Source organism: Lathamus discolor, chromosome 6 (genome assembly GCF_037157495.1).
Source record: "Lathamus discolor isolate bLatDis1 chromosome 6, bLatDis1.hap1, whole genome shotgun sequence".
In the NCBI taxonomy this organism is placed as follows: domain Eukaryota; kingdom Metazoa; phylum Chordata; class Aves; order Psittaciformes; family Psittacidae; genus Lathamus; species Lathamus discolor.
Window position 1 is genome coordinate 60680432 of NC_088889.1, and position 25947 is coordinate 60706378.

At 40.3% G+C, this 25947-nt stretch overlaps 1 protein-coding gene across 7 annotated transcripts in view; it reads right to left on the bottom strand.

Annotated features, from left to right (window-relative positions):
• BTBD10 (BTB domain containing 10) overlaps positions 1-22306 on the bottom strand; it is a 33541-nt gene extending 11235 nt beyond the window's left edge. The window contains exons 1-2 of one of the 7 annotated variants that reach the window (XM_065683092.1): positions 22204-22289; positions 14630-14788 (exon numbers count right to left, since the gene is read on the bottom strand). In XM_065683092.1, coding sequence (XP_065539164.1) covers positions 14630-14730 — 101 coding nt within the window. In that variant the 5' untranslated portion in view covers positions 14731-14788; positions 22204-22289. Of the gene's footprint in view, positions 1-2192; positions 2265-14629; positions 14789-21945; positions 22175-22203 lie in introns of those variants that run through there. The other 6 variants (XM_065683094.1, XM_065683095.1, XM_065683093.1 and 3 more) reach the window with 6 other exon arrangements.
• Positions 22307-25947: the final 3641 nt, after the last annotated feature.

Below are 25947 nucleotides of genomic sequence, written 5' to 3' on the forward strand. Positions count from 1 at the left end.
AATTTTTAAAACCTGTACAAGCAAGTTGAGCAGAATGTCCTCTTTCTGAGTTGCTTAGAAGTAATGAAAAAAAAAAATCATGACTATTCAGAAAAGTGAACACCATGTATACATGATAGGTTGCATCTTCAAGTTTCTGGAACCGATAAGAAGAGGAGCTTAAATCAGAACCAAAAAGGCTATGATAGATCTTACGCAGTTTACATTGGCACAAAATTAGTATTAGCACAATGCAAAGAGTAAGAAATACACCTCTTAGCTAAGGAAAACAAGCTTCCCCCCACCCTATTTGAATGAGGGAAGGACAGTGTATCCTATAAAGCAGAAGTATGGTGCAGAGACAATCTACTGCAATACTGTTTCCTGCCAAGCTTAAAATATACTGCAATAAGACATGATCTTCAGGATGTGAACTCAGCCAAAGTTCCATGGAATAAGGTATAAGAACTGCAAGCCTTGCTAATGGCTGGAAACGCTCAGATTCAGGGTCCAAGAATAAAGATGATCCACCCACTTATCAAAAGGAAATACAATTTTCCTCAGGCCTTACAATGCGGTTGTGAATGTGTCGAGATATACAGCATTTCAGCATGACTCACGTCTCCTTACTTGTTTTACTTCTCTATTACAGAAAGGTAAATTCTGTATTATCAATTTGAAATACGCAAAAGTTAGCAAGAGACCTGCATAACTCCCTTTCAAGAACATCAACATACAGAAAACCCCTTTCACATTTTCTTCTATATATATATATATATATATATGCATAAAATCATAACTGGTTTTATAGGTACAAAATATACCCACAAATTATCAGAAATGTAAAAAGGAAACGTGGATTACAGACTGTAATTAAAATCTAACTTGAAGACAAAGTCTGACCCTGTTTATACATTATAATATTCATTACCACTCAGCTAAACTTCCTAAGAAATGGTCAAACTTAAAGAAAAAACAAAATAAAACCCCCTCCATATCCCATCTGTGCACTTATATTTGTGCATTATGGTATAACCAACTACCCTACAGAGAGTAGGTGGGTGGGTGAATGTGGATGTGTGTGGAGTACTCACATAGCAGTCCTGTGACAAAGTATGCATCTCAGTAAATCCTAATAAAACCCCATGTGATGTGGCCTTTGTTAAAGCAGCACTTTGATCCCAGCCTTGATAATACTTCTAGCCATGCTGTGAGAAATCAGAGTTTTGCAGGTGCCACATTTTGTAGTATCAAAATGCATGACTCACTATTGCTCAATAGCTAAAGCACTGTAGTTGCTTTAAATAAGGGAAACACACTAGAAAATGAAAGTGAACCTTCGTAAGGATATGCAGGCTGATCATGCATTTTGCAGAGCAGACATGAAATACCTTTTATCAGAGAAGGCAATTAAAACGTGATTCTTCATCCAAAAGAAATCTGAAGCCACCTTACCCTCTAAATAGTGATTCAGAGTTCACACTGAAGTAGGGCAAACACTAGTTAATAATATCTTTACAGGAGTTGAGAAAAACAGGTGCTACAGGAAGTAACACTGACTCAGCTGGCATCATACTTCCTCCTTAATCATGTCTTCATAAAGGACTAAACATTCCCAGCACGACTCTTTCACCTATACTTTCCCAGTATCAGAACTGGGGCTACTTTTGCCTTGGTATGTACAGCCAACATGCCAGGGAGGACAGGGGCGGCATGCCTCCCCTCCCACCACCAGCCATGTCTGTCTCTTTGGAGCATTGACACAAGAACCATCAATTCAGCACATCATGCTATGAGAGAGGCTGAGGATGCCAGCTGGAGGAGGACTGGATCCCAACATATAAATCAATTGTTCCTGAAGCAGAGAGACCAGTAAATAATTTCAAGGAGTTGTTCAGATTGCAGCTTGCCACACCATTCGCTTGCTTTTTGTACTTTCCTCCCCTTAATATACAGACAAATGCTAACTGTGAGATTGGCACATTATCTCTTAGCCAGAAGACGAAAGATGAAAGCCAAAATGGCAAAGATTTCTGAGAATTCAAGCAGTTTAGCTTGAGACAGCACCATCTGAATCATAAATCTTCACTCATCTTAATAACAGTAATCTAAAATGTCAGTCTTAAATCTTACCACTGTTGAGTCACAGTGTGCAAAAAGAAAAAAAAAATCCACCAAAAAACACAACTTCCTTTGAGCTGCTGGATATATACCTGACAAAATCGGAAGTTCCATTTGTTCAACAGCACATGTACTCAGACAAATGACTCCACTGAAATACAACTTGACTCTATAACAAACAAGACAACTAAAATTAGTTTAAATCTGAACAAAGAGAAGATAGAGGTAGAATCTATCATGTCAGAAAAGACAGTCACTGGCTCTACCCTGCAATACTTGACTAGCAGAGCACTATCACTGAGCTACTCTTACCCATTAGGCTGAAAAAAAGAACTACATCTGTGGCCAGGACATACGAAAGACAACCAGCGGCTTACATTTTCCTGTACAGAGGCTTCAGAAGAAGTCGTGTTTAAAAAAAAAAAAAAAAACCAAAAAAACCAAACAAACAAAAAAACAACACCAAAACCAACCAACCAACAAACAAAACCCCAACAAAAAAACCCATCAAAACTACCAAATATTTTCACTCTTTTAGCTAGAACTTATTTATAGTATTTTTTCCCCTCTAACAAAACCACTGGGGACAGGCTGCTGTTTCTGCAGGGAAATACAAAAAAAACCTTCGCTCCATAGCAGCAATGTGTGGAACTACAAAACTGTCCCCAGTGATGCAGACAAGCCAAACTGGCATTCACTAGGGAGTTCCACTGTTGTGTCGATATACCTACCTACCTACACCAATGGAAAAGTGACTGACAAAAGCAGAGCTGCCCCATTTGCAGACAGGCAAACTGTTAGAGGATACTGTAGTTCCCAGAAGCATTATACAGACCAGATAAAATACCAATACTTCTCAAACAGCAGAGAACTGCTGATAATGAAAAGTGCCCGGAAGCCACTGGTCTCCTGCGGCACCTGGCTCCCATACTATATTCATCTGTAATTTCAGCCTACAACAGTCACTGGTGCTCTGCACAGTGCATTACCTCAAGCCTCCAAGAAAGTCATTATAGTTTCAGATCTCCATCTCACTCTGAAAAGAAGTACCTGCAATGTCAACTTTCAATTAATCTCCCAGCTGACGACTGCCAGCTGCACACTGTGCTGTGGAAGTCATGGGCACTGACTGGGGCACAACATGCAAAATTTTCTCCTGCATGCTTAATAACACATTGCATTTAATTTAAAACTAAGAAAGAAAAAACAAACCCAACATTTTAAACCTACAGCCTCATTTCCTCTTTCACTAAAGCTGGAAAAAAGCCCCATATATGCAGACCATCTAGTACTCAGAAGTTGATAAAGGAAAGGTAAGAGTCTTGCTTTATCAATCACTTTCCTTCAGGAGGGAAAGAAAAAAAAAAAAAAAAACAAAAGCCAAAACACAACCCTATGAATATTGCTATATTTAGATAATCTTCATAAATTCAGTATGCAGTTTTTCCTGGCTCCAAAGGAACATTAGGACACTAGCACTGCACCCATTCAAGAACTTTAAACCAGTGACAGAATTTATTTCTCCCTCTCAGTCAGGGATCAAGAAAGCTCTGCCTTTGTAAAGGGAAGAGGCATTTGCTTTAAAAGAAGCTGCCTCACAAAGAAAACCAAGTAAGCTCAAGGCTTTATTAAAGCAAACCTATTTAATATGATGTAAAGGAGGAAAAAGAGTACCATTCAAAACGGCACACTTGTCATACTGGTATGCTTCCTATTTTTGCAATTAGGGAAGAGCTGTTCCTAAAAAAAGTGTAAATGCTTTTCAATTTAAATGATGCTTTTGAGTCATCTGTGGAAGGAGAGCTTCAGTTTGTCTTTATACATAACAACATATTGCTCTGAATAGATTACTAATGATTAAAATAATTAATTCTACTGCCAAAACAATTAGCATGTATTCCAAAACAAAAATTTCTTGTGCATCCTACTGAATACTGCCAATAAACATACTGGTTTTATAAAACTAGCTCTTGTTTACACAGAATTATGGTGCTAAACAAATATACTTATTACCTCCCAAAGCCACCTTAAAACCTGATCTAAATTAAAAGAAATCAGGGGTGGAATATTAATTAAGGTTTTTACTCTTTTTTTCCTCTATCTTCCAAAACTTATATAAACTAACTCCTCTTAAAATATAAACTTGCTTCAAAATCCTTTCCTAGGATGATTCACATAATCAACACTTTGTAGAATAGGGATATAGAGCTTTATCTATACACTGTTACAGATAAAATGCTGTAAGGCTTTAGAAGAAAAGAAATCTGTTCTGCTCAAATTGCTAGGACTTACACAATGACAACGCTTATGCCCCTCTTCCTCCCCCTGAAGTCTGTTCTTTGTCAGCAGACATTTCAATTGACCAGTGCACACAAAGGACAGTACTTTTCCTCATTCTTCTCCTGAATAATGCCCACAGATTATTCCTGTTAACAGATACGCACCTTCCTCTTGTATCTATCAGGGAGGAAACACAAAAGCATGGAAATAATTTTGAAATCAGAGCACAAAGGAATTCTGTTCCTTCCAAAAAGGCAGCTTTGAAAGCCAGATCAGCATCCTTTGGCATTACTTAAGTTCAGCATATTTGATATTTCCATAATTTCTTCAGTAGTTCACTGCACCATCAGGGAGCCTTACTTTTTCCTCCATCATCTTCCCCTCAAGGATAAGAGATCGTAGCTATACGGTCCATTAAGTGTTCAAAGACGCAAACCCCCTCTAGATATTAATTCAATTCAATTTCTCACAGTCACTGATTCAGCCATGCGTAGTGCAATACTGACGTCTGACCTCGCAGCCTCCTGTGAGCTGAATTCATACTTGCTGTTTCCCCATCTCTAAGCAGCCATTGGGTACCTCGATTGACAGGCAGGGTGGGGAGCGTGCGAGAGCAGAGCTGCTCGCTACCGTGCCAAGTACCATCTGCGAAGCTATTTCGAGTCCTCCTGCCAGCTTGTCAGGTTTCAGCACACAAACACCACATCTGAAAAGGTTATTACTAACTTTCTCTTGTCACATCTCTCGTTTGCGTTCATGGTTATCCAAGACACACAAATCCATGCAAGTTTCAGGGGACAGTTAATTTGTTCCTGTAAAGTCTGCCTGGGTTACTATTTAAAATTAATTCACCTTGCGCAAAGTTCATAAGGAGGAAGAACAATAGCCTTTTGAGAGCAAGGCAGCACAGCGTCCATTTTTTTAACTACAGGCATCCCTTTTCCAGCAAGTCTAAGCCAGGAAAAAAAAAACCTACTATGCATTGTGACAACAAATATCAGAAATCAGTTCACCAAGTCCTGATGTAGTACATCTTCACATCAATAAGTCATCAAACACTTGACAAGTCAAGCCCACGGAGCACAATGCATGTGTCAGAATGAAATTTTCTAAAGGTTTCTTTTCGTTGGTGAGGAAAAGTAAGCATTATGCTACAGCTTTTTATAAATTATTCTTTTTAGAATGTCTGTAGGCTGTTTTAAGGAGCCACTGTACACTGGAGAAATAGTTTAAAAGCAACTCTTGCAATAAATAAAAATCAAGATGCCATAAGAGGTAGAGCGGAGGAAATTAAAATATGATGAAATCTGAAGGAATAAGAGGGATTGTTCAGCAAAAGACTGATGTTGTAAGGAGGAAGTTAGTAAGAGATGTGATTAAAAAGACAGGAGAGCAGTGGCATTCTAAACTGAAGTCAGCTCTTCAGATGTGGAAAGAAAATTTCTGTGCACACAATTTCAACTGCCTGACCCAATGCATTTTCTCCAAATTTTAGGGTCTTGTGAGGGTTCACACAACCACCCATCCCATGCCCTTGGACAGAACAACCACTGCAGTCTTGTAAGCCTTTTATTCACTTCAAAACAAGCTATGGAAGCCATGGCTATGATAAGCTATATATAGAAAGTATTCTGGAAAAGCCTTTCTCAGGCTGCTTTTTTTTTTTTTTGCCTGCAATACAACAATCCCCCAGCAACAACAAAGTGGAAGTGCACCTAGGTTTTTTCAGCACTGGTTCCCTATATGGGGTCTTTTCTCCATAGCAGAATAAGAATGTTTTGTTCTCCTTTACTCCTATTTCAGGTACAAATAACATGCCATGGGTGGATTAGCTCTCAATTCCCATAAAACTACCCTCAGGCCAGGACATGCATCCATCAAAATCTTGTAGAACCACAGTTCAGCAGTCATGCTTAACTTGGGCTTCATCTCCAGTAAGAAAGCCCTCAGAAAGAATTCTCTGATTTATCTGGGGACTGCTACAGATCTTTCCTCTGCTCAACACAGCAACTCTGTGAACATTTGCCTGCTCCAAAATCTTAAATATTCACATAATTCTGGTATTCAGCGGGTGCTCTACACCATGAGTAATATATTTCTTAGTAAATCAGTTCCACTTCAGGAAAGAAACGACAACAACAATAACAAAAAAAATTCCATGAGCATTCGGTTGCCAAAGTGATCTTTCAAGCAGTGAGGGATTAACCTCTAGATTCGTATACATTCACACCTTATGACTTTTGTCAAACGATCCAAATACACGTCCCTCTATAAAAGAATACTGGTTGTCTTTATTTATATACAAATTCCTATTCCGTTTTCAAAATGGGATGTTAAGTAAAAATTTAAGTGTAAGAAACTTGGAATCATATCATCCTCCGTCAAACTAGAAAATACTTCCAATCTATTAAAAACAAGCTTCAGAAGTTCTAATTCAAAAAGTGCAAACACCTACTGAACCTGTACCTAGCCATTAGAGTTTCTACTCCCAGAGCAGAAACGACCAAACAGCAATTCAGAAGAAAGTTGTCCATAAAAATTCTACAGCATAATAGTTCTGAGCATAATTATTTCACCTCTAAAATGCTTTGTGTCTTAAAATCAGGGTCTGATCAAGTTTTGCATGATGCCCAAGTCCACCACAAATAATATCCAATGATATTTGGAAAAGGTCATTTGTGTGCTGAGAAGTTCAAGGGGATTTAGTGTGCTTTTGCCCAGAAAGTCACTGGGGTTTCTTTCTCAAAGTGTTCACAAGCTGCCATTTCAGAAATAAAGGATGTCAAAAAGGAAGGTGGTGAAGGAGGGAACAAAACAAACTACACTACAAAACACACAACTGTTTAAGACTACTCACTATACCAGATACCTTATAAGAGATTGGCAGACTGATGCTTTTGAAAGACATCACTGAGTGCAGCCCACTTTTCTAGATTCCAAGAAATTTCAATTCCAATTCTACTTCCCAGCCCATCTCAGTTTCTTCTGAGGGCTTTACATCCTGGTGCCAATAAAATCTAGATGAAGGATCTTGATCTGCCAATACCAGATTGCAATTAAGAGCAGGCATGTTTACAGTTAACTTCAAGCAGACGATGCACAGTAATTCACAGACTATAACCTGAGCTCATGGTACAAGTAGGCCTGATTGTTTTCACATTGTACATTGTGTAGGACTGCCCCTTGGTTTAAAACATTCAATTGCAGAAATCCAACTTACGTGACGAGAAAAAATATCCATCCTGCAGTGGAGAACAGATTATACAGTCTGATATCATTCCAGAGATAAGGACCCTTCCAGGGATGCTTTGCATATATACAAAACGCTGAGGCAAGTGGCACTTCCATTTACAACCCATGAATCATAGAATACTTAGGGCTGGAAAGGACCTGAAGATCAGCTAGTTCCAACCCCCCTGCCACAAATGCATCCTCTCAGCATGCTAAACTATTAGGGAAAAAAAAAAATAAAAATCTCAGCATTGGGAATCTCCACAATAACTTGTCATCTATGGAAAACTTTTCAAAGAGGAAGATTTTCCAAGATTCAAGAAGTTTAAGAGTCATGACAACAGAATCATAGTACAGCCATGTTTTTTCTTCATTAACGCAGTAGGGCAGGCAGGACTTTGAGTCTAATACTACCTAAACAGAATGAACAAACAAGAAACTATCAAATGGAACTAAAACAGAAGCAGATTTGGAAAAATAAATCCAGGACAAATCTTCAGGAAGACAAAAATTTAAGCCACAGATTTTTCAGCACAACTCCAGTGAAAGCACAAGTCTCCCAAAGATGACAAAAACTATAGCACTAAAGAAAAATTCCATGTGGGAAGCCAATAACCAATGAAAAATTAAAGAGAAAATACAAGCCAGCAATACCTAATAATGAAAATATTAATTCAGAGACCATTTATTTGAACCTTAGTCACCGTTTAGTCAACATATGGCTCCTGAAAGTCTTCTTCCATCTTATTTGGGTAAGTCAAAGCATTTCAAAGATTTTTTGAAATAGCTTGGATAAACAAAACCCTTTGTATTGTTATCTATAGTCAGCTTTAATACCATATAATTCCATTCTGTCAAGCTCTTTACTTTTATATCAGGGATCATTTGTGTTATATTTTTCATCCTTATTTTCTGAATCTCTCCTTTTTGAGTTTTTCAGTACACTGCCCATCTCAGAACAAATAAGAAAAACAAGGACAGAAAACAATGGCACAACTTGCCAGAGGTTTAACAAAGTTGGACACTCGCCAAACTAAATAAACAGATAAAATGCTAACCTGTGCAACTGTTTAATACATACACCCCTTAGAGTTTTGCTACATATCCTTTGCCTCAACCAGACAGCACAGTGAAGGGAGCAGAGTCCTGTGGCTTTCCTTGCTGCCACGTAAGCCTTAAACACAGGACAGCTCACAGACTGAGATTATGTTTTCTATGAGTCTAGAAAATTATCTAAGCTATTTTACGAACGTTAAGGCTGGAGGATTAAGCACATCAAAGCACCAAGAAGCGACAAGCTAAGCATCTATCTTAAATATTACTCTCTTGTTGAGATTTATAATAAAGTTCTTATTTCATCATTACACTTTTCAAACCTCAATATTTTTTCCTTATGATAACAAGGCTATTTTGAATGTGCAAGACTAATAAAACTGTAGCACTCAAGCCTTTTAACAGAAGAATTCTGTTCAAGCTCTATCATGAAAAAATTTGTCTCCAGAAGCATTTTGCCTGCCTCACACTGAATTTTTTCACACAGATTTTCACTTATCTGAAGAAAAAGTGTCAAGTCACAAATGGTAGTAATATGTCTATACTCAGCCACCCAAAATCCAATTATTTTAGTTAGGCTTTTGAATAGAGTATACTGTTTTCCAATAATTGGATTCTCTGAAGTAATCAAGTATCTCAAAGGAACAAAGTAACAAAATGTTTCTCCTTAATTTATTCCTACTCTATTATGACCTCAGACTATTAGTTGGAGTCTCATTTGCAGCGGTTACTAAAACCAGGTCTACATTATTTGGAAAAAAAAATAAAAAATGTCAGAATTGAGCTTGAATACTGTATCCCTACCACGCCCATTAAAAGCTTCCACAAAACACTGGCTTTTCAGCATTTTATTGGAAACACAAATTGTGTTTTGCCAGAAAGATATCCAAGTTGACTGCACTTATTTTAGAGGCACAGATTTCAATCTTCTGATGTGCAAACCTTGAATTCAGACCCTACAAAATGACCAACAGTAGCCTTCTGAAAGGTATAGGCCACAAACATAGAATTAACTCCTATTTGCATCAAATAATCTTTTCAGAAAGCTGCACAGCTTTTTCTTTAAACATTTCCCTTAAACAGATAATCCACAACAGACCACACATGGTAAGACATGTGCACTATTTCTCTGGATTGGATTTAGCTTCAGCTTCCAACTACTATACTTTATTACAAATTTGCCTACTGACTCATCGTCATAATGCTGTTTCTGCAATGTTCTTCAGATAATAGAGATGTCATTATTTAACCTTTGAGTTTTTCCTGCCTCAAAACATATTTAGTAACCTCTAAATACACCAAGTTAGGAGACAGTGTTAATCTGCTGGAGGGTAGGAAGGCTCTACAGAAGGATCTGGACAGGCTGGATCAGTGGGCTGTGGCCAGCAGCATGAGGTTCAACAAGGCCCAGTGCTGGGTCCTGCACTGGTCCACAACAACCCCTTGCAATGCTACAGGCTTAGGGAAGAGCGGCTGGAAAGCGGCTTGGCAGAAAAGGCCCTAGGGGTGCTGACTGATGGTTACTGAAGATGAGCCAGCTTGTGCCCAAGCAGCCAAGGCAGCCGACAGCATCCTGGCTTGTATGAGAAATAGTGTGGCCAGCAGGACCAGGGAACTGATGAGCCCCCTGTACACAGCACTGGTGAGGCTGCACCTCGAGTCCTGTGTTCAGTTGTGGGCGCCTCACTACAAGAGAGATACTGAGGTGCTGGAGTGGGTCAACAGAACAACAAAGCTGGTGAAGGGTCTGGAGCACAGGTCTGCTGAGGGACAGCTGAGGGAACTGGGGTTGCTTAGTCTGGACAAGAGAAATCTCAGGGGGTACCTTACCACTCTCTACAACTACCAGAAGGAAGACAGACCGAGGAGGTGGCTGGTCTCTTCTCTCAGGTAACAAGTGGTAGGACAAGAGGTAACAGCCTCAAGCTGCACCAGGGGAGATTTAGAGTGGATAAAAATTTCTTCACCAAAAGGCTATTTAGGCACCAGAACAAGTTTCCTAGGGAAGTGCTGGAATCAACCAGCAGGGCAAAGGCAGTGAGCCTGCCACTCTGCTCTCGTGAGACCCCACCTGGAGTACTGCATGCAGTTCTGGTGTCCTCAACATGAGGATATGGAACTGTTGGAACAAGTCCAAGGCCACAAGAATGATAAAGGGGCTGGCGCACTTCCCATACAAAGACAGGCTGATGAAGTTGGGGCTGTTCAGCCTACAGAAGAGAAGGCTGCATGAAGATGTCATAGCAGCCTTCCAATATCTGAGGAAGACCTCGAAGGATGCTGGAGAAGGACTCTCCATCAGGGAATGTTGTGCTAAAAGAAAGGGAAATGGGTTTAAACTTAAACAGTGGAAGTTCAGGTTAGATACAAGGAAGAAGTTCTTTACTGTGAGAGTGGTAAGGCACTGAAATGGGTTGACTAAAGAAGTAGTAAATGCTTCATCCCTGGCAGTGTTCAAGGCCAGGCTGGACAGAGTCTTGGGTGATATGGTCTAGTGTAAGGCGTCCCTGCCCATGGCAGGGGATTGGAACTAGATGATCTTAAGGTCCTTTCCAAACCATTCTACTATTCTCCCACATGACATTCTTGTCTCTAAATTGGAGAGACATCAATTTGATATATGGATATAGATATATGGATAAAGAAGTGACTGGATGTACGCATGAAAAGAGTTGTGATCAACAGCTCAATGTCTGGCTGGAGACCAGTAACAAGTGGTGTCCCTCAGGGATCAGTGTTGGGACCAGTGTTGTTCAACATCTTTGTCGGTGACATGGACAGTGGGATTGAGTGCGCCCTCAGCAAGTTTGCTGATGATACCAAGCTGTGTGGTTTGGTTGATACACTGGAGGGAAGGAATGCCATCCAGGGGGACCTTGACACGCTTGTAAGGTGGGATGATGCCAACCTTATGAAGTTTAACCATGCCAAGTGCAAGGTCCTACACCTGGGTCAGAGCAATCCCAGGCACAGCTACAGGTTGGGCAGAGAAGAGATTCAGAGCAGCCCTGAGAAGAAAGACATGGGGTGTTGGTCAATGAGAAATTTAACATGAGCCAGCAGCGTGTGTCTGCAGCCCAGAAAGCCAACCATATCCTGGGCTGCATCAAAAGGAGCGTCACCAGCAGAAGGAGGTGATCCTGACCCTCTACTCTACTCTCCCGAGACCTCACCTGGAGTACTGTGTGCAGTTATGGTGTCCTCAACATAAAAAGGATATGGAACTGCTGGAACAAGTCCAGCGGGGGGCCACGAGGATGATCAGGGGACTGGAGCAGCTCCTGTATGAAGACAGGCTGAGAAAGTTGGGGCTGTTCAGCCTGGAGAAGAGAAGGCTGCATGGAGACCTCATAGCAGCCTTCCAGTATCTGAAGGGGGCCTGTAAGGGTGCTGGGAAGGGACTCTTCATTAGAGACTGTAGTGACAGGACAAGGGGTAACGGGTTAAAACTTAAACAGGGGAAGTTTAGACTGGATATAAGGAGGATGTTCTTTACTGTGAGGGTGGTGAGGCATTGTAATGGGTTGCCCAGGGAAGTTGTGAATGCTGCATCCCTGGCGGTGTTCAAGGTCAGGCTGGACAGAGCCTTGGCTGATGTGGTTTAGTGTGAGGTGTCTCTGCCCATGGCAGGGAGGCTGGAACTTGATGATCTTAAGGTCCTTTCCAACCCTAACTATTCTATGATTCTATGAATCCTGGAAGTGTTGGTAGGTCCCATGTTATGTTTACAAATATGTGAAGGGTAGGTGTCAGGATGATGGAGCTAGGCTTTTTTCAGTGATATCCAGTGATAGGACAAGGGGCAATGGGTGTAAACTGGAACATAGGAAGTTCCACGTTAACATCAGGAAGAACTTCTTTACTGTAAGAGTGACAGAGCACTGGAACAGGTTGCCCAGGGGGGTTGTGGAGTCTCCTACACTGGAGATATTCAAGGCCCGCCTGGACAAGTTCCTGTGTGATGTACTGTAGGTTACCCTGCTCTTGCAGGGGGGTTGGACTAGATGATCTTTTTAGGTCCCTTCCAACCCTTGGGATTCTGTGATTCTGTGATTCTGTCCCTGGAAGCATTCAAAACATGTGTAGATGAGACCCCTTGTAGTTCTGGGGTAATGATGGTCTTAAAGGTCTTTTCCAACCTAGCTCATTTTTTATGACTTCAGAATCCCCTCTAATCAAAATTTTCATTCAACTGCTGATACCAGACTTCCAATAACTCCACCAAACATCCAACAGCCGCATTAACCCTTTTGCCCATATGATGTTACTGGAGACTTAAGTTCAACTGACTACTCACTGAGACAGTGTCCTCTATAGTGCCAATACTATCAATGATTGAGAGTTCTAGTAGTCTACAAACAAAACAAACCACCACCCCCCCCCCGCAAAAAAAAAAACCAAAAAAACCCCACACAAACTAACAAAAAAAAGTCTGCATTCTTTGCTCCTAAATGTTTAACATCGTACTTAGTCATATGAAGACTGCATGGTTATTTGCAACCAGTTTACTGAGATCACATGCTATTAACAAGTTCTTTTTTATTATTTAACACTCCCCAACATAAGTTATCTCATCAATACCTGGTTTAGGTTTTATTCCAGATCACCAGTCATGGGAAGTAACATGGGATCAGAGACAAACTACATGAACTGGACTCAGCAACGAATCACCCATTTACAATCACAGGGACCTGGGCATGAACAGTCCTCAACTCGCATACAATGCCCTATTTTATCTGTATTGTTCATTTACTGATACTGTGCCAGATCTAGATCATAAGTAAGAAGAACACATCAACCACTTACCAGACACCACCACCTTAATAAAAACATCAACTGTACAAAGCTATATTCCATAAGCCTATACTGACCACTAGCATCAGCCATCCTCTTCAGTTCTGTTAGCTGTTCCATTATTCATATCACAGACAGGCCTATAATTAAGTGGGCTTCGCCGTAAGTCTTTTAATTATTGGTGCATTCTTTTTTCCTGACCTCTTGGATGCCTCACAGTTATCCAATATTTAATGACAGGAAAATAACCCACAATATTAATTGTCAGTAGAATACTTTGGGCAACACTTGAGTCCAGTTTATCTGAAACTATGCAATAAAAATGCAAATTAAGTTGCTGTTACTGAATGCGCTCCTTACCTCCTTTCCTATCATGAGTAGGAAATCTTGAATCACTAACAATTTTAGCTTGCTAACAGAGATGGTTTAGTTATATTTAGCACTTCTAAAAGGGCAAAGTACTTGGAAGATACACACTTATTTGGATGCATATATACATATATACATACATATGTATATTTTTCCAGCACCATGCTTCTTCACATACATTTGCTAGGTGATTCACTGCTTTGCTTAATTCATTTTAGAACACTTTGTGCTGGAAAAAACACTAATTAGCTTCATAATGTCTTCAAATCGAGAAGCATTTAAAAAGATTCTTACAGTGAGGGATGCAGGCAAAAGCAAGATCTGACACACAGCTTTATAAAGAAAGTGCTATAAAGCGTGACACTTACATGCAAGCACCTACTGGTTATCATCATGAACAAGTTGCACATACTTTAAATATGCTAGTTAACAGAGAGCACCAACAATTAAGTGATGAGCAAAATAAATCCTAGTAAGCACCCCCAAAAAAAGTAAATAAAAATCACACATGTAGTCACTCAACTGGTGACTTGATATGCACACAAGGTTTTGTTTTGGTTTTGGTTTGTTGGGTTTTTTAAAAGACCAAAATCCCATCCACAGCAAAACAAACCTAAGCACAGATTATGGAAGCTGACACATCATTTAGGTTACAAAGTATCTCTTAAAGGAATTGGGAAGCATTCCTTTTAAGAAGAACTGCAAAATTTATGACAGGACTTGCCACAACCAGATACAGTAGCCTTTAGAATCGACTTTTACTGTAGTTTTTGAGATGCAATAGATTGTACATAGCACCTACCTTGAATGTTTACAAAGTTTACGAGGTCTATTATGCAATTTCCGATCCCAATTCTCTGGATCACTGGAGTTACTGTCATAAGGATGAGGCCGTCCTGCCATTCCACTGCCAGCTTCCTCACACTACTGCTCTGAAAAGCACACATGCAGCACTCACAACCTACATTAAGAGAGCAGTGTTTACCTTTAAATAATGCCACACAGAAAAAGAAAAGAATTAGACATGCAGAATTTAGTGCTGTTAGGTTTTGGATTTTTTAATAAAGATTATAGAAAACAGGATACACTGAAGCACAACTTCTAAACAGCATGACAATCATATATACATTTTGCCACTACCTGCACTAGAAGATTATTTTTTAAGAAATACAGTTCTATAAATGATAGCAGACAAACTCAGTTTTGCCACAATTAATTTCACTGTGTCCAAACAGAAAAGGCACTGGTTATGAAACACAAGACAAACATATCATAATTTTCTCTCATATGTATAAATTAGTTCAAAGAAAGATCCCAGCTGTAGAAGAAACACCAACGGTTTTACAATTTGAATGGCTGATAAGAGGAAAACAGAATTAATATCAACAGTTAAGATATTTGAGTCCTTACTTCAAAAAGGAACCGACAGCAGTCCTTAGACACACCCAATGTAGTCCAGTTTTACTGACTTTTGCAGAAAAGTCACAAAAAATAACAGAAAATAGACATTATCAGCCTACCCTTCCTTGACTGGGATCCATTATTAGATTCAACTCCCACTAAAATTCACTCAGGACTGTCAATAAAGAAAGCCAGATTTTAAATAACTGGTGTTCAAGTCACAGGAGTAAGTGACACTTGTGTCAAGAGAGTTGTATAGTTCAGAATGACCTTCTTACAAAAACAAATGACCTGGTTATGAAAACAAATGACCTGGTAACAAAAATGAGCAAGTAGCTACAAGTGAACAATTTATGATTGCACAGCATCTGGAAAAAAATACCAAATTACATATAAACCTGCTATGTTTCTCTGCAATGTTAAGCTAAATAATTTGGAAACATTGTATCACCACTACAGCTTTATTATACTTTTATTACATTCAATAACATTTGTCCTTTTTGGAAATGAGTCCCAAAGGAATTTAGACTTCTCTAAAACAGGTAGCTTCTCAAATAAAATGTCCTTCTAGTCATGGAACATAGGAAAGCTCTTCTGACAAATTTAGATTCTCTTCACTAAATTTAGACCCCAAAATTTTTATTACAGGGCTTGGTAGAGAACAAGCTTCTTAAAAATGTTAGTTGCATGCGAGTTTCTCCCTCATGTTCAGTTCTAACAAAGAGAACAGATTTTACACCAAGTATACAATCTCCACAGGGTTGGGATTTTTTCCTGTTATGGTTTCTATAATTAAGCACACTTTGATTGGAAGATTTGTATGGTCAGATGTCTATATAGAGTCAGGAAAGGAAAAAACATTTTATGTAAAATTACAGGAAATACCCAGCTTCTCATGGACAGGAAAAAATAAAAAAAGTCCCCATAAGAGTTTAATTGTGTATTACCTGGAAATTCAGGTTATCAAAGCACAGTCAATGGGTGACAATACTACACAAACATAGAAAGTTATAGGATTTCCACACATCAATCAGGTGTATTTAGATGCTTAACAAGGGAAACCTACAACCTATTTCAGAACAGAAAAAGTATTATTAAGGAGACACAGGGAAGGAAGACTGATTTATAAATCCAGTTCCAAGTTACCTCAGCAGCAGCCATACGGAACTTGCAATATGACATACCATTTCCATACACAAACAACACAAATATGAAGACACCTTTTGTCCTGAATTGAAACAAATGGTGTTTATTAAATCGAATCACTTGAGGAAGATACATACGAGTTTTACTGCTTGTGGCAACAGCACAGTTTAGAACAAAAAGCAAAGACCAGCAGTCCCCCAGCGGAACACTACAGCTCCCATTTATTCTGCAATCACTTCCAGCTACTGACCACTGCAGGTCCTGCTTAAGCACACCACAGTGATGGGCTCATTTAGCACCACATATTCCTTTTTAGGCTCTTGTTTCCACAAATTCGCTTTCTTTAAAAACTACCTGATAACACTTACGAACTTCATCTCTCAGGTATGGACCAAAACAGGTGCCTCATCAGAAACACGTTCTCAACCAGCACCTAGTTCTTACTCATTTCATTGAGTTACTGTAAGACATTAGTATTCGAATTTAGCTTTCACACTGGAAAGACACGTAAAAGTTTTTTTACAAGAACTGCAGCTGAAAGGACAATTTAAAGCCACTTTCTTAAGTGTCTCACACTTTCTGCCTTCTCCCCATCTTTTATTTAACTAAAGTGACAGATTCAGCAGGAGGGTACAGGTTCATATACACTTCAAATAAAAAGATTGTTTTAAGTAGATCAGTTCCTCAATCTGTTTGGATCAGTTCCTCAATCTGCTTTGCTATGCAGCTACATGCTTAAGTCATTACAAACAATAGATGACACAGAAGGACAGAAACAAACAAATGGAACTGCTTGTCATAAACAGCAGCATTCTGTTTTCCCAGCTTGAAGCACACAAGGAACCTCAGCACTGTCACTGATGAAGTACCAGTGGCACACTGGTAAACAAGAAACAGCCTTTCCTCCATCCTCCACTCAGCAGGATCTTAAGAAACAATACTTCTCTAAGAAATAATTTGCTATAATTCAGATGACTTTTTTTCTCCTTAAATTTTAACAAACTTGTAAATTATAAATGAAGAATATTTTCTGATGATTTTCTCTCTTGAAAAAGGAAAATTTTCAGTTAGTAAATGCTGTATAAATTCCTCAAAGTAAGTAGTCCTCCTGATTATTTTTAAACACTTCTACAAATCCATTGTCTTCTGCAATAGAAAAGAATTTGTTTCAACTGTGGTTCAAATCATTTCTACCACCCCACCCCCCCCCCCCCGATCACAGAATAGTTAGGGTTGGAAAGGATCTTAAGATCATCTGGTTCCAGCCCCCCTGCCACGGGCAAGGACACCTCACACTAAACCATGTCACCCAAGGCTGTGTCCAGCCTGGCCTTGAACACCCACAGGGATGGAGCATTCACAACTTCCCTGGGCAACCCATTCCAGTGCCTCACCACCCTCATAGTAAGGGTCTTCTTAAACTTCCCCTGTTTAAGTTTTAACCCATTACCCCTTGGTCCTATCACTACAGTCCCTAATGAAGAGTCCATCCCCAGCACCCTTACAGGCCCCCTTCAGATACTGGAAGGCTGCTATGAGGGCCCCACGCAGCCTTCTCTTCTCCAGGCTGAACAGCCTCAACTTTCTCAGCCTGCCAATCGATTCAAACTGTGGGCAAAAAAAAAAAAAAAAAAAAAAAAGCTTTTTGCAGAATGTTCTGGCCTTGTGCATAAAGCAGAAAATCTGCAAAAAGTACATGCCCCCCATGAAATCAAGGAACTGCATCTGAAATATTACTAAAGGCAAAAAGGCGCTGGGAGCACATGAAATAATTAAATCCAAAGAGCCATTGTAGATAACAAACCACTGTCATACTAGCCAAACTAATTGCCATTCTAATTTAATTAGCTACTAAGCAATTTTCCAGGTGTAAAGAATGATTTCTCACTCCTCTGCAGAAAGGTAATACTTCAAAGAGATATCACAAGGAATAATTGGGTAAAATAGGAAACCAGGAAGCAGACTTAAATTTTCAAGGCTTTTAAGATGGACAGCTAGGACACTTCAGATATGCTAATATCAAATTAAAGCTGGAATCATCGCTAATTTGTCAAAGCTGTAGACTACTCAAATACAAGGGAATTGTAAAGACAGACACTCAGTGGGTTTGGGAAGCTAACAGCTGATGTGGTAGAGCCACTCCAGGCATTGCAAAATACAGCCATTAATGTGTTTACACCACTACTTGAAGAGCGCATGAAAGGATGCATCAGACACTAACTTGTGATAGCTGTAGAACAGATTACATTAAATAACACTTAAAGTATATTCAGTTCTGTGTCATGACAAAATACAATGCACAAAAGATGCACAGCAGATTAAGCAAAGCTTAGACAACACCAGATGCAGGACAGAAATGGATATATATTTTTGTGAGATGCAGGACTTCCACTCAAGATATGCAGGTGAGGAGGGAAAGAAAAAATAATGAAAATGATCTTTGGAAATTTGTCAGGAAAGAAGTAAAGCTAATCTCAACCAATGTCAGTACATTTCAAGCCAGCCAGCCACATTATATTTATTGACAATACTTGTCAGGATGACAAGCTCTGGAATCTTACTAAGGAAGATTACTAAAATAATATGAAATTTAGAGGTAGAGGCCCAAGATGTCACCTTCCAGACATCAACTCATCAGGTGGAACAAAGAACTGATTGCTCCGTCTGTCAGTACAGAAGACAACATTGAGGTAACTAACACATAATACTTCAGGCAGCTACTTCAGCTTTAAGCCTTGGTCAGATGCATTTCCTAAAGTAGAACAGGTTTCAGAAGCTCATCTGCTCTAACCTGCTCTATCAGTGAGATACACTGTAAAGGTGGACCAGGATAAGCTGAAATATCCAAGAGACAAGTAACCAGCTAGGATAAAACCCGGCATTAGTGGTGACAGAAACTCCAAGATTTTACTTAGACTTTCTGTGACAGTCTGCTGTTTGCTGCCTCTAGTCAAAGCTCAAAAGCAACAACAAAAACTAACTTACAAGTAAGATTTACTGGGAATGCAAGCACAGTGACATTACATCCTAATTAAGAAATACAGTTCAAAGTACACATGCTCATATTGCAAACACTGCATCTCATGGAAATCCACACCTGCCAAGTGAGTTTCTTGCAGACTACCACTGGCATCAGTCACAATCCAGCCACATAAAGTAGCTTTAGAAATTACCATCACCAAAATGTTATCAAACTGATGCTGATTAAAGCATAGCTGAGAACCATCCCTTGCATTACAGTCTCAACATTAACATAGTAGGTCAAGATTGAAGCTTCTCTTAAGGGGGGGAGGGAAATAAGAAAATCAAGCAGTCATGGAAGCTGATGACATTCCTATTTTATAACCGTAAACAACAGAAATCCAGTGATTTATTTTTGCAAGCTTTAACTTAATTCTTAAGAGGAGCATGACAATAACACTCCTATCTGGTATGAGAATCCTAAAAAAAGCAAGAGGCAGATGATTCCCAACTCTGCCTCTGTATTAGGATTCATTGTGCAAAATCAGCCTAGGTCTACCTGTAAAAAGCTCAGCTGATTGAGCAGCTTCTCCCACACAAAACCAGAATCATGGTTATCACTGCAGGAAAAAGCAGAACATACTTTCTTGCCACTGCTTCTAGCCCCATCCCCTGATGCCCACCAATATAAAACAGAAAGCAGACAGACACAGGCCCTGGTAACACTCAACAAACAGCATGAAACAGAGTATCGGGTAGGTTCCATGAAGAAACAAGCAGGGTCTACACTCAGGGCTGTTACCAATCAGTAACAGTGTATCTCAGGGTGCAAGAAACTACCATGTAATTTTTCAAATTTCAAATTAATTCTAACATAGATTTTCATTTTATACATATTTTAAAGAGATACATAGCTTTATTGATTAGCAACAGCACTGGGCCAAGATATAGGCAACACTGCTGAAACAAGCTGTGCTGAAAGAAATTGGCATATAATGAGATTTTGATTTTTGTGAATGCATAGAAGATGAAACAGCCCCAGCCCCAAGCATGCAATCTAGGAAAGCATACAGTTTATAACAAAGTGACAAAAAAAAAAAAAAAAACCAAACCAGCACTGATGACATTTGTGACTAACTTAATAAGCAGTTATCACCCACACATCAGCTGTTTACCATTTTAAAATGCAACAGCACCTAAAAGGAAACCTGTTCTTTCAGAAAGAATTAAGCATGTGATATTGAAGCTGCTTTAACTTATTGTTCTTCTTAACCCCTAGTTAAAACTAGGTGTGGACAAAAGCACAAATAAAAACATGTGTTGAAAAACACTCCCAAGAACAGCCAACAAGAGCATCATCAGTAGATGGCAACAAGTTTTTGAGACAGAAATGTACAAATAGAAAGGTAATATGCAAAGATGTTTGCAGATTCCTGAAATTAGAAAAACAAAATCAAATACAAATCCACACTGACAGACCTGCAGAACAAACACAGTGAAACAGTTATCCTTAACTACAGAGAAATGGTTGAAGAAAAACCACCTCAGCCAGACCCTTTTGACTGTACTTGTGTTCAAGTTATAGGAAAATCAAGGTAACCTACAGAAAACAATGCAAAGACAGATTTTTATTATTTTTTTTTTTTACCTGAGATGAAAAAAGTAACAAGTGTGAACTATTTGGTTATGAACTGTGAGCAGTGTGAAGATGATAATTTGAGTTGTATTTATGGATCATCTAACTCAAGAGCAAATTGAAGAGGATACGAGAGGGTTTTCCAGGGAAAGGATCACCAAAGCTGAAGCAACAGAGATAAGGGCTCTTTAAATGAATCACTGAAGATGATTCATGAAGAAAAAACAGCACAAAAATAAGAAGAACGGAGATGACAGCCAAAAGGCTACCATGAAGCCAGGCTTTAAGTATGTACTCAAATCTGTGAGAGGCAGCCAACATTAAAAAAAAAAAAATAAAACCATACCAGAACAAAAAGATACAATGTAATGACTCCTTTGTACAAAGGAGCCAGACAAGCAAGAGAAACACCTGGAAAAAGGTCTGTGATGGAGCTGAACCCAAATTCTGAGAGTTCTAAAATGATACATTTCATGGGATCAGAGATAAAAAAGAAAAGGATGCAGAAGCTAGAAACAGAAGCAAATTTATAAGAAAAAGGTAATGACAGGAAACTGTGACACATAATTGTACTATTACCGGTTTATCATAAAAACAATTATTATTTTCTGCAAATAAAATACGGTTATAAATAAAAGTATCATAAAGATATTGAACACATTATGAAATCATATGAGGAGGTAAATCAGCGCTCAGGAACTACATGATCGCTGTCAGCCAGTCCTAAGCAATAATACTGCTTCTGCACAGCCTTCATAGCAACCGCAGGTTTTACCAACACACAATATACGATTGAAATAGTAATTTAAGCAGTGTTCGGCCCGCTCGTGACACCACACGTAAGAGTCATTAAGGCACAGCGGCCGGGAGCGAGTAATCTCTCTACGATGCTTTTACAGCGTAAAAGATTCAGCACACGACCCGTCTGAGGCGACGGGGAAACCCGCCATAAGGCCCGCGGGCCGGTGCTCTACCTCAGGAGGCCGGCTGAGGTGCTCCGAGGCGCCGGTGGGTGACCCAAGCCCGGTCCGGTCCGGTCCGGTCCTTCACAGGGCAAGCGGCCGGCAGATGCACGGAGGGGCTACCTCCCGTGACGGGAACACAGAGCAGGAGCCGCGCCGAGAGTCGGGCCGCATGGCCCGGGCCGGGCCGGGCCGGGCCAGCCCAGCAGCCCCGGTACACAGCCCCACCAAGTCCCGCTCTCAATCCCGCAGTCACCGCCCGCCACTCACCCGCACAGCACCGCTGCCAAGCCACCGCCTCCCGCCGCCACCAGCGCTGCGCCCAGGCCCGGCAACCCCCGCTCTCCAGCTCTCGCGAGAGTAGCCCAGCGCGCAGCAGAGGAGGAGGTGGCTGCGCTGAGATCTCACGAGACTTGCAGAGCGGGGGGAGGGGCGCGGCGCTAAGCGACGCCGTTGCTAAGGGCGGGCCGGCGCCGTGAGGCGGCCGTTGCTATGGCGGGGCCGGACAGTGGCGAGCCGGACGCCGCCGGGGCTGCCTGAAGGCCGCTGTCGTGCCGGGTGGGTGGGACATCGCGATTCCCCGCGGGCTGTGGGGTCAAACAGGCGGAGGGTGGAGGCTGCCGGTTTGAGAGGCTGTGCTGGAGAGCGAGCGCCGCCCGTCGGCGGGAAGAGTGGCTCCAGCCTGCTGCCGCCGAAAGCTGCTGGGGAAGATGAGGCAGGTGAGCCCCGGTGAAGCTACACTGAGCGGATGACAACCTGGCAGCTGCATTTCCGCTGGAGCTTTGTCAATGTTCACACACGGGAACTGTGAGGAGCAACCGCCTGCGGTTTTACATAGTCCTGTGGTACGCCATCTACCAGGCCAGCCACGGAAAAAAAACCCAAAGAAAGACATAATACAGTTTAGCTAGACAAGCTGAGATCCCCATCATCTCAATCTTCATCCTAAAACTGATTCCTGATTTAAATTACAAGTTTTAGCTTCATACAGCCCTATAGGTTATATAAAGTCTGTATAATCTGCAGTCTGTGTAGGAATATGATAAGTAGATGTGGCTTTCATTCTGTAGTACCCCAGTAGAATTGTCACGTCCCACACTGTAGGCAGCTTCAGTGCACTGAAGTGTCACAGTTGTCAAGATGACACTAGGCCCACTGCACTCCTTGTGGGGGAGAATTAACTGATAGCAAGCCCAGGCTGTATTCAGATCTAAAGACAACCTTTGTCCCTTTTTTAAGATATTCTCTATTAGCATCAGGCTGGGCTTGACTTCCGTATCAGGTGAAAGGACTCTAGAACTCTAGACAATAAGTATATTGAAGCAAATTTCAGTTAGCAGAGAGTTTGTGAGGAGGAAAAGGAGCCAATCTTTGCCCAAACTTTAGAATCTTTATCTGTTATTTTTTGTGCACTGTGGGAAGCCAGTCTAGTTGCACACTGGATATTTTGGGGGAGCCCCACTGTGAAGATCAGCCACCATGAATGGGTTCTTCTCAGAGCCTCATAAAATGCTATTTTAAGCCACTGTTGGACCAGACCTCCCAGGGAAAACATGCAAGTAAGAGGGAACTAGGATCTATATCCTACTGATGAGTATATTCACCTTGAGCAGGGGTTTAATCTCTTGTGGAGGAAGTTAACAAATTTGCTGTAAGATTCCAGAAACCAGAACTGTATAGCCAATGCTTCTTGTGCTTCTATGTATCTTACAGAGCATTTCTCTCTTTCAGAGACACCTAATTATTAATCTAAAGATTCAGTGAGTGTATACCTCTGGGCATCCCTGGGGCATTAGCAGATCTGGTTGCTTCAGGCAGGGAATATTAGTTAGACAATTTGTGCTCCTTAAGCACGTTGGGGAGAGGAGGGAAAGAAGGGGGCGAGAAAGCAGGGATTTGAGTCTTAGCTATACCAAAATGAACCACAAAAGACAGAAGCTTTGCAATATAGAGAAAAACAGGAATCTGGTATATTATTTCTCTTTTCCATCCTTTAACTATAGCCACAGACATAAACCACAGAGTTCCAGAAATCCACCAGTAGAACAATGACAGCCAAGCAGCCCAAACAAAAGCTGTTAACATGCGCTAACTAGGCAGGGAGTCAGATGTTACATGCCACTTAACAGGGAGCTGAGCAATATTTAACAGCAGTATATACACAGACAAAGTTAGAAGCAGCTAAGAAAGCCAAATCACTTGCAGTTAAATCAGCAGCAGTAGGTTTTACTTACAGATCATACAGTTTATCTAGCTTTTATTACAGTTCTTGTGACTTTGGCCTTGCTAACTTTTAATGGGGTTGGTGTTTTTTTCGCATGCTGCTATTTTACTTCCCCTTAGAATGGGTATTGACGTTAGTACTTCCTGTTTCAATGAGTCATGAGTGAGAGACATGGTTATATTTCTTTTCACTGAGAATTTTATAAAATGTGAGTGTGTACAATACATATCCATCTGCACAGGGTAGGTCTTCAAGGACACAGGTCTTAGCAAAAAGCCCTTGCCAGGTCTTAAAGTAAGGTTTTCTGCTTTGAGAGAAAGTCTGTGCATAGAAACCACATTCTAAATGGAGGAAAGAGGCCTTTTAGAGATGCTTCATCTTTGGAAGGCTGACTGACCCTGGGGATGTGAAGGGGTGTGGACCTAATACTTTTCTAACCTCATCTCACTCTAACAGGGGACACAGCAAGTCGTCTTTGGCAGTCACATGCATGTCTGCTGTGAAGTGCAAACTCACTTAGTATTTATATTATTTACATGCAAGTACACAACCTGGCATAGACTTAAGGCTCATACCAATGCAAGTGTGGGAAAAGAACTCGAGCCTACCCAAAAGTCATGCCACTCCAGTGATGTTGGCTGGAGGTGAGATTTTGGCTCACACTAGCTAGAAGCTACTTATTCAGCCATGTGCAGGCTCAGTTCTTGCCCTCTCTTTCCTTGTTCTTTTATAAAGATAGGTAGGCAATGCCATTTATCTATTTATTTAGTCTGTACTGTTTATTCATCAGATCTTTATCATGCCTCTTTTCATTTATTGCTTTCTGACTGCTGCTGTTACATATGTGAACACATGCTGAAACATATGTGTTTCAGTGGCCCTATTATTTCTTACCATCCTCTTTATAGTCCCCTTAATCTGTGGAAGAGAGATGACCAAAATTTCATGTGTTAGTCCAGGGGAAGATAAATCTTTGCAATAGTTCATAATATTAAAATATTTTTTATAACATACTCTACCCCACTCTGCTAATTTTGCTGTTTTGACTGCTGCTACACTGATTAGAGGTTTAAGCTGAAAAACTGTAACAAATCTGGTTTTTTAGATTATTACAACTTGTAAGTAATTACATTCAAATTATATTTTTCTTTCTGATGGGCATTACCTAGCACTAATTCATCTGCCACTGGGCTGTCTTTAGTCCTTCTGAAGAATCATACTGTATATGGACAAAGCAAATATGATTTTATCCATAAATAAGACAGTGCTGAGCATAGATTGTCTTTGGCTATATTTCCAGCTAAGCTATAGTGAGTAGTGTATCCTCTGTCTCTGACCCTGAAGCCCTTCATAAGCAACAAGTATTTTTTTTAAGTGTACAGAAAGTTTTAATATTTGTGTATGCATCTTTCGTCTACTGAATAGCTGAAGATTAGGAAGAACAGGTTGTTTAGATAATAGAATTCTTTTTTTAGATAAAAATGTAAGGGTTTATTAATTTGGTGCTTGAAGTTTGCAGTTTCTGTATATGTCATTATTGTAAGGGAACAGAAATACATTTGTGCTAGGTAAACACCTTCTCTATAACCTTTGACATTTTTGTGCGCAGGAAAGACCAAAGGAAAAGTAAAAATTGCTTTCATCATTATTTTTGTATTTATATTGCTATAATAAAGTAAGATGGCTTAATAACCTTGCCCCAAATGCTAAATTATATCAGAATAGTTACACATCAGTCAGTTATTATGCTTTAAAATAATGTCCAAGAGCTTTTGGTCCACTTTATTTGG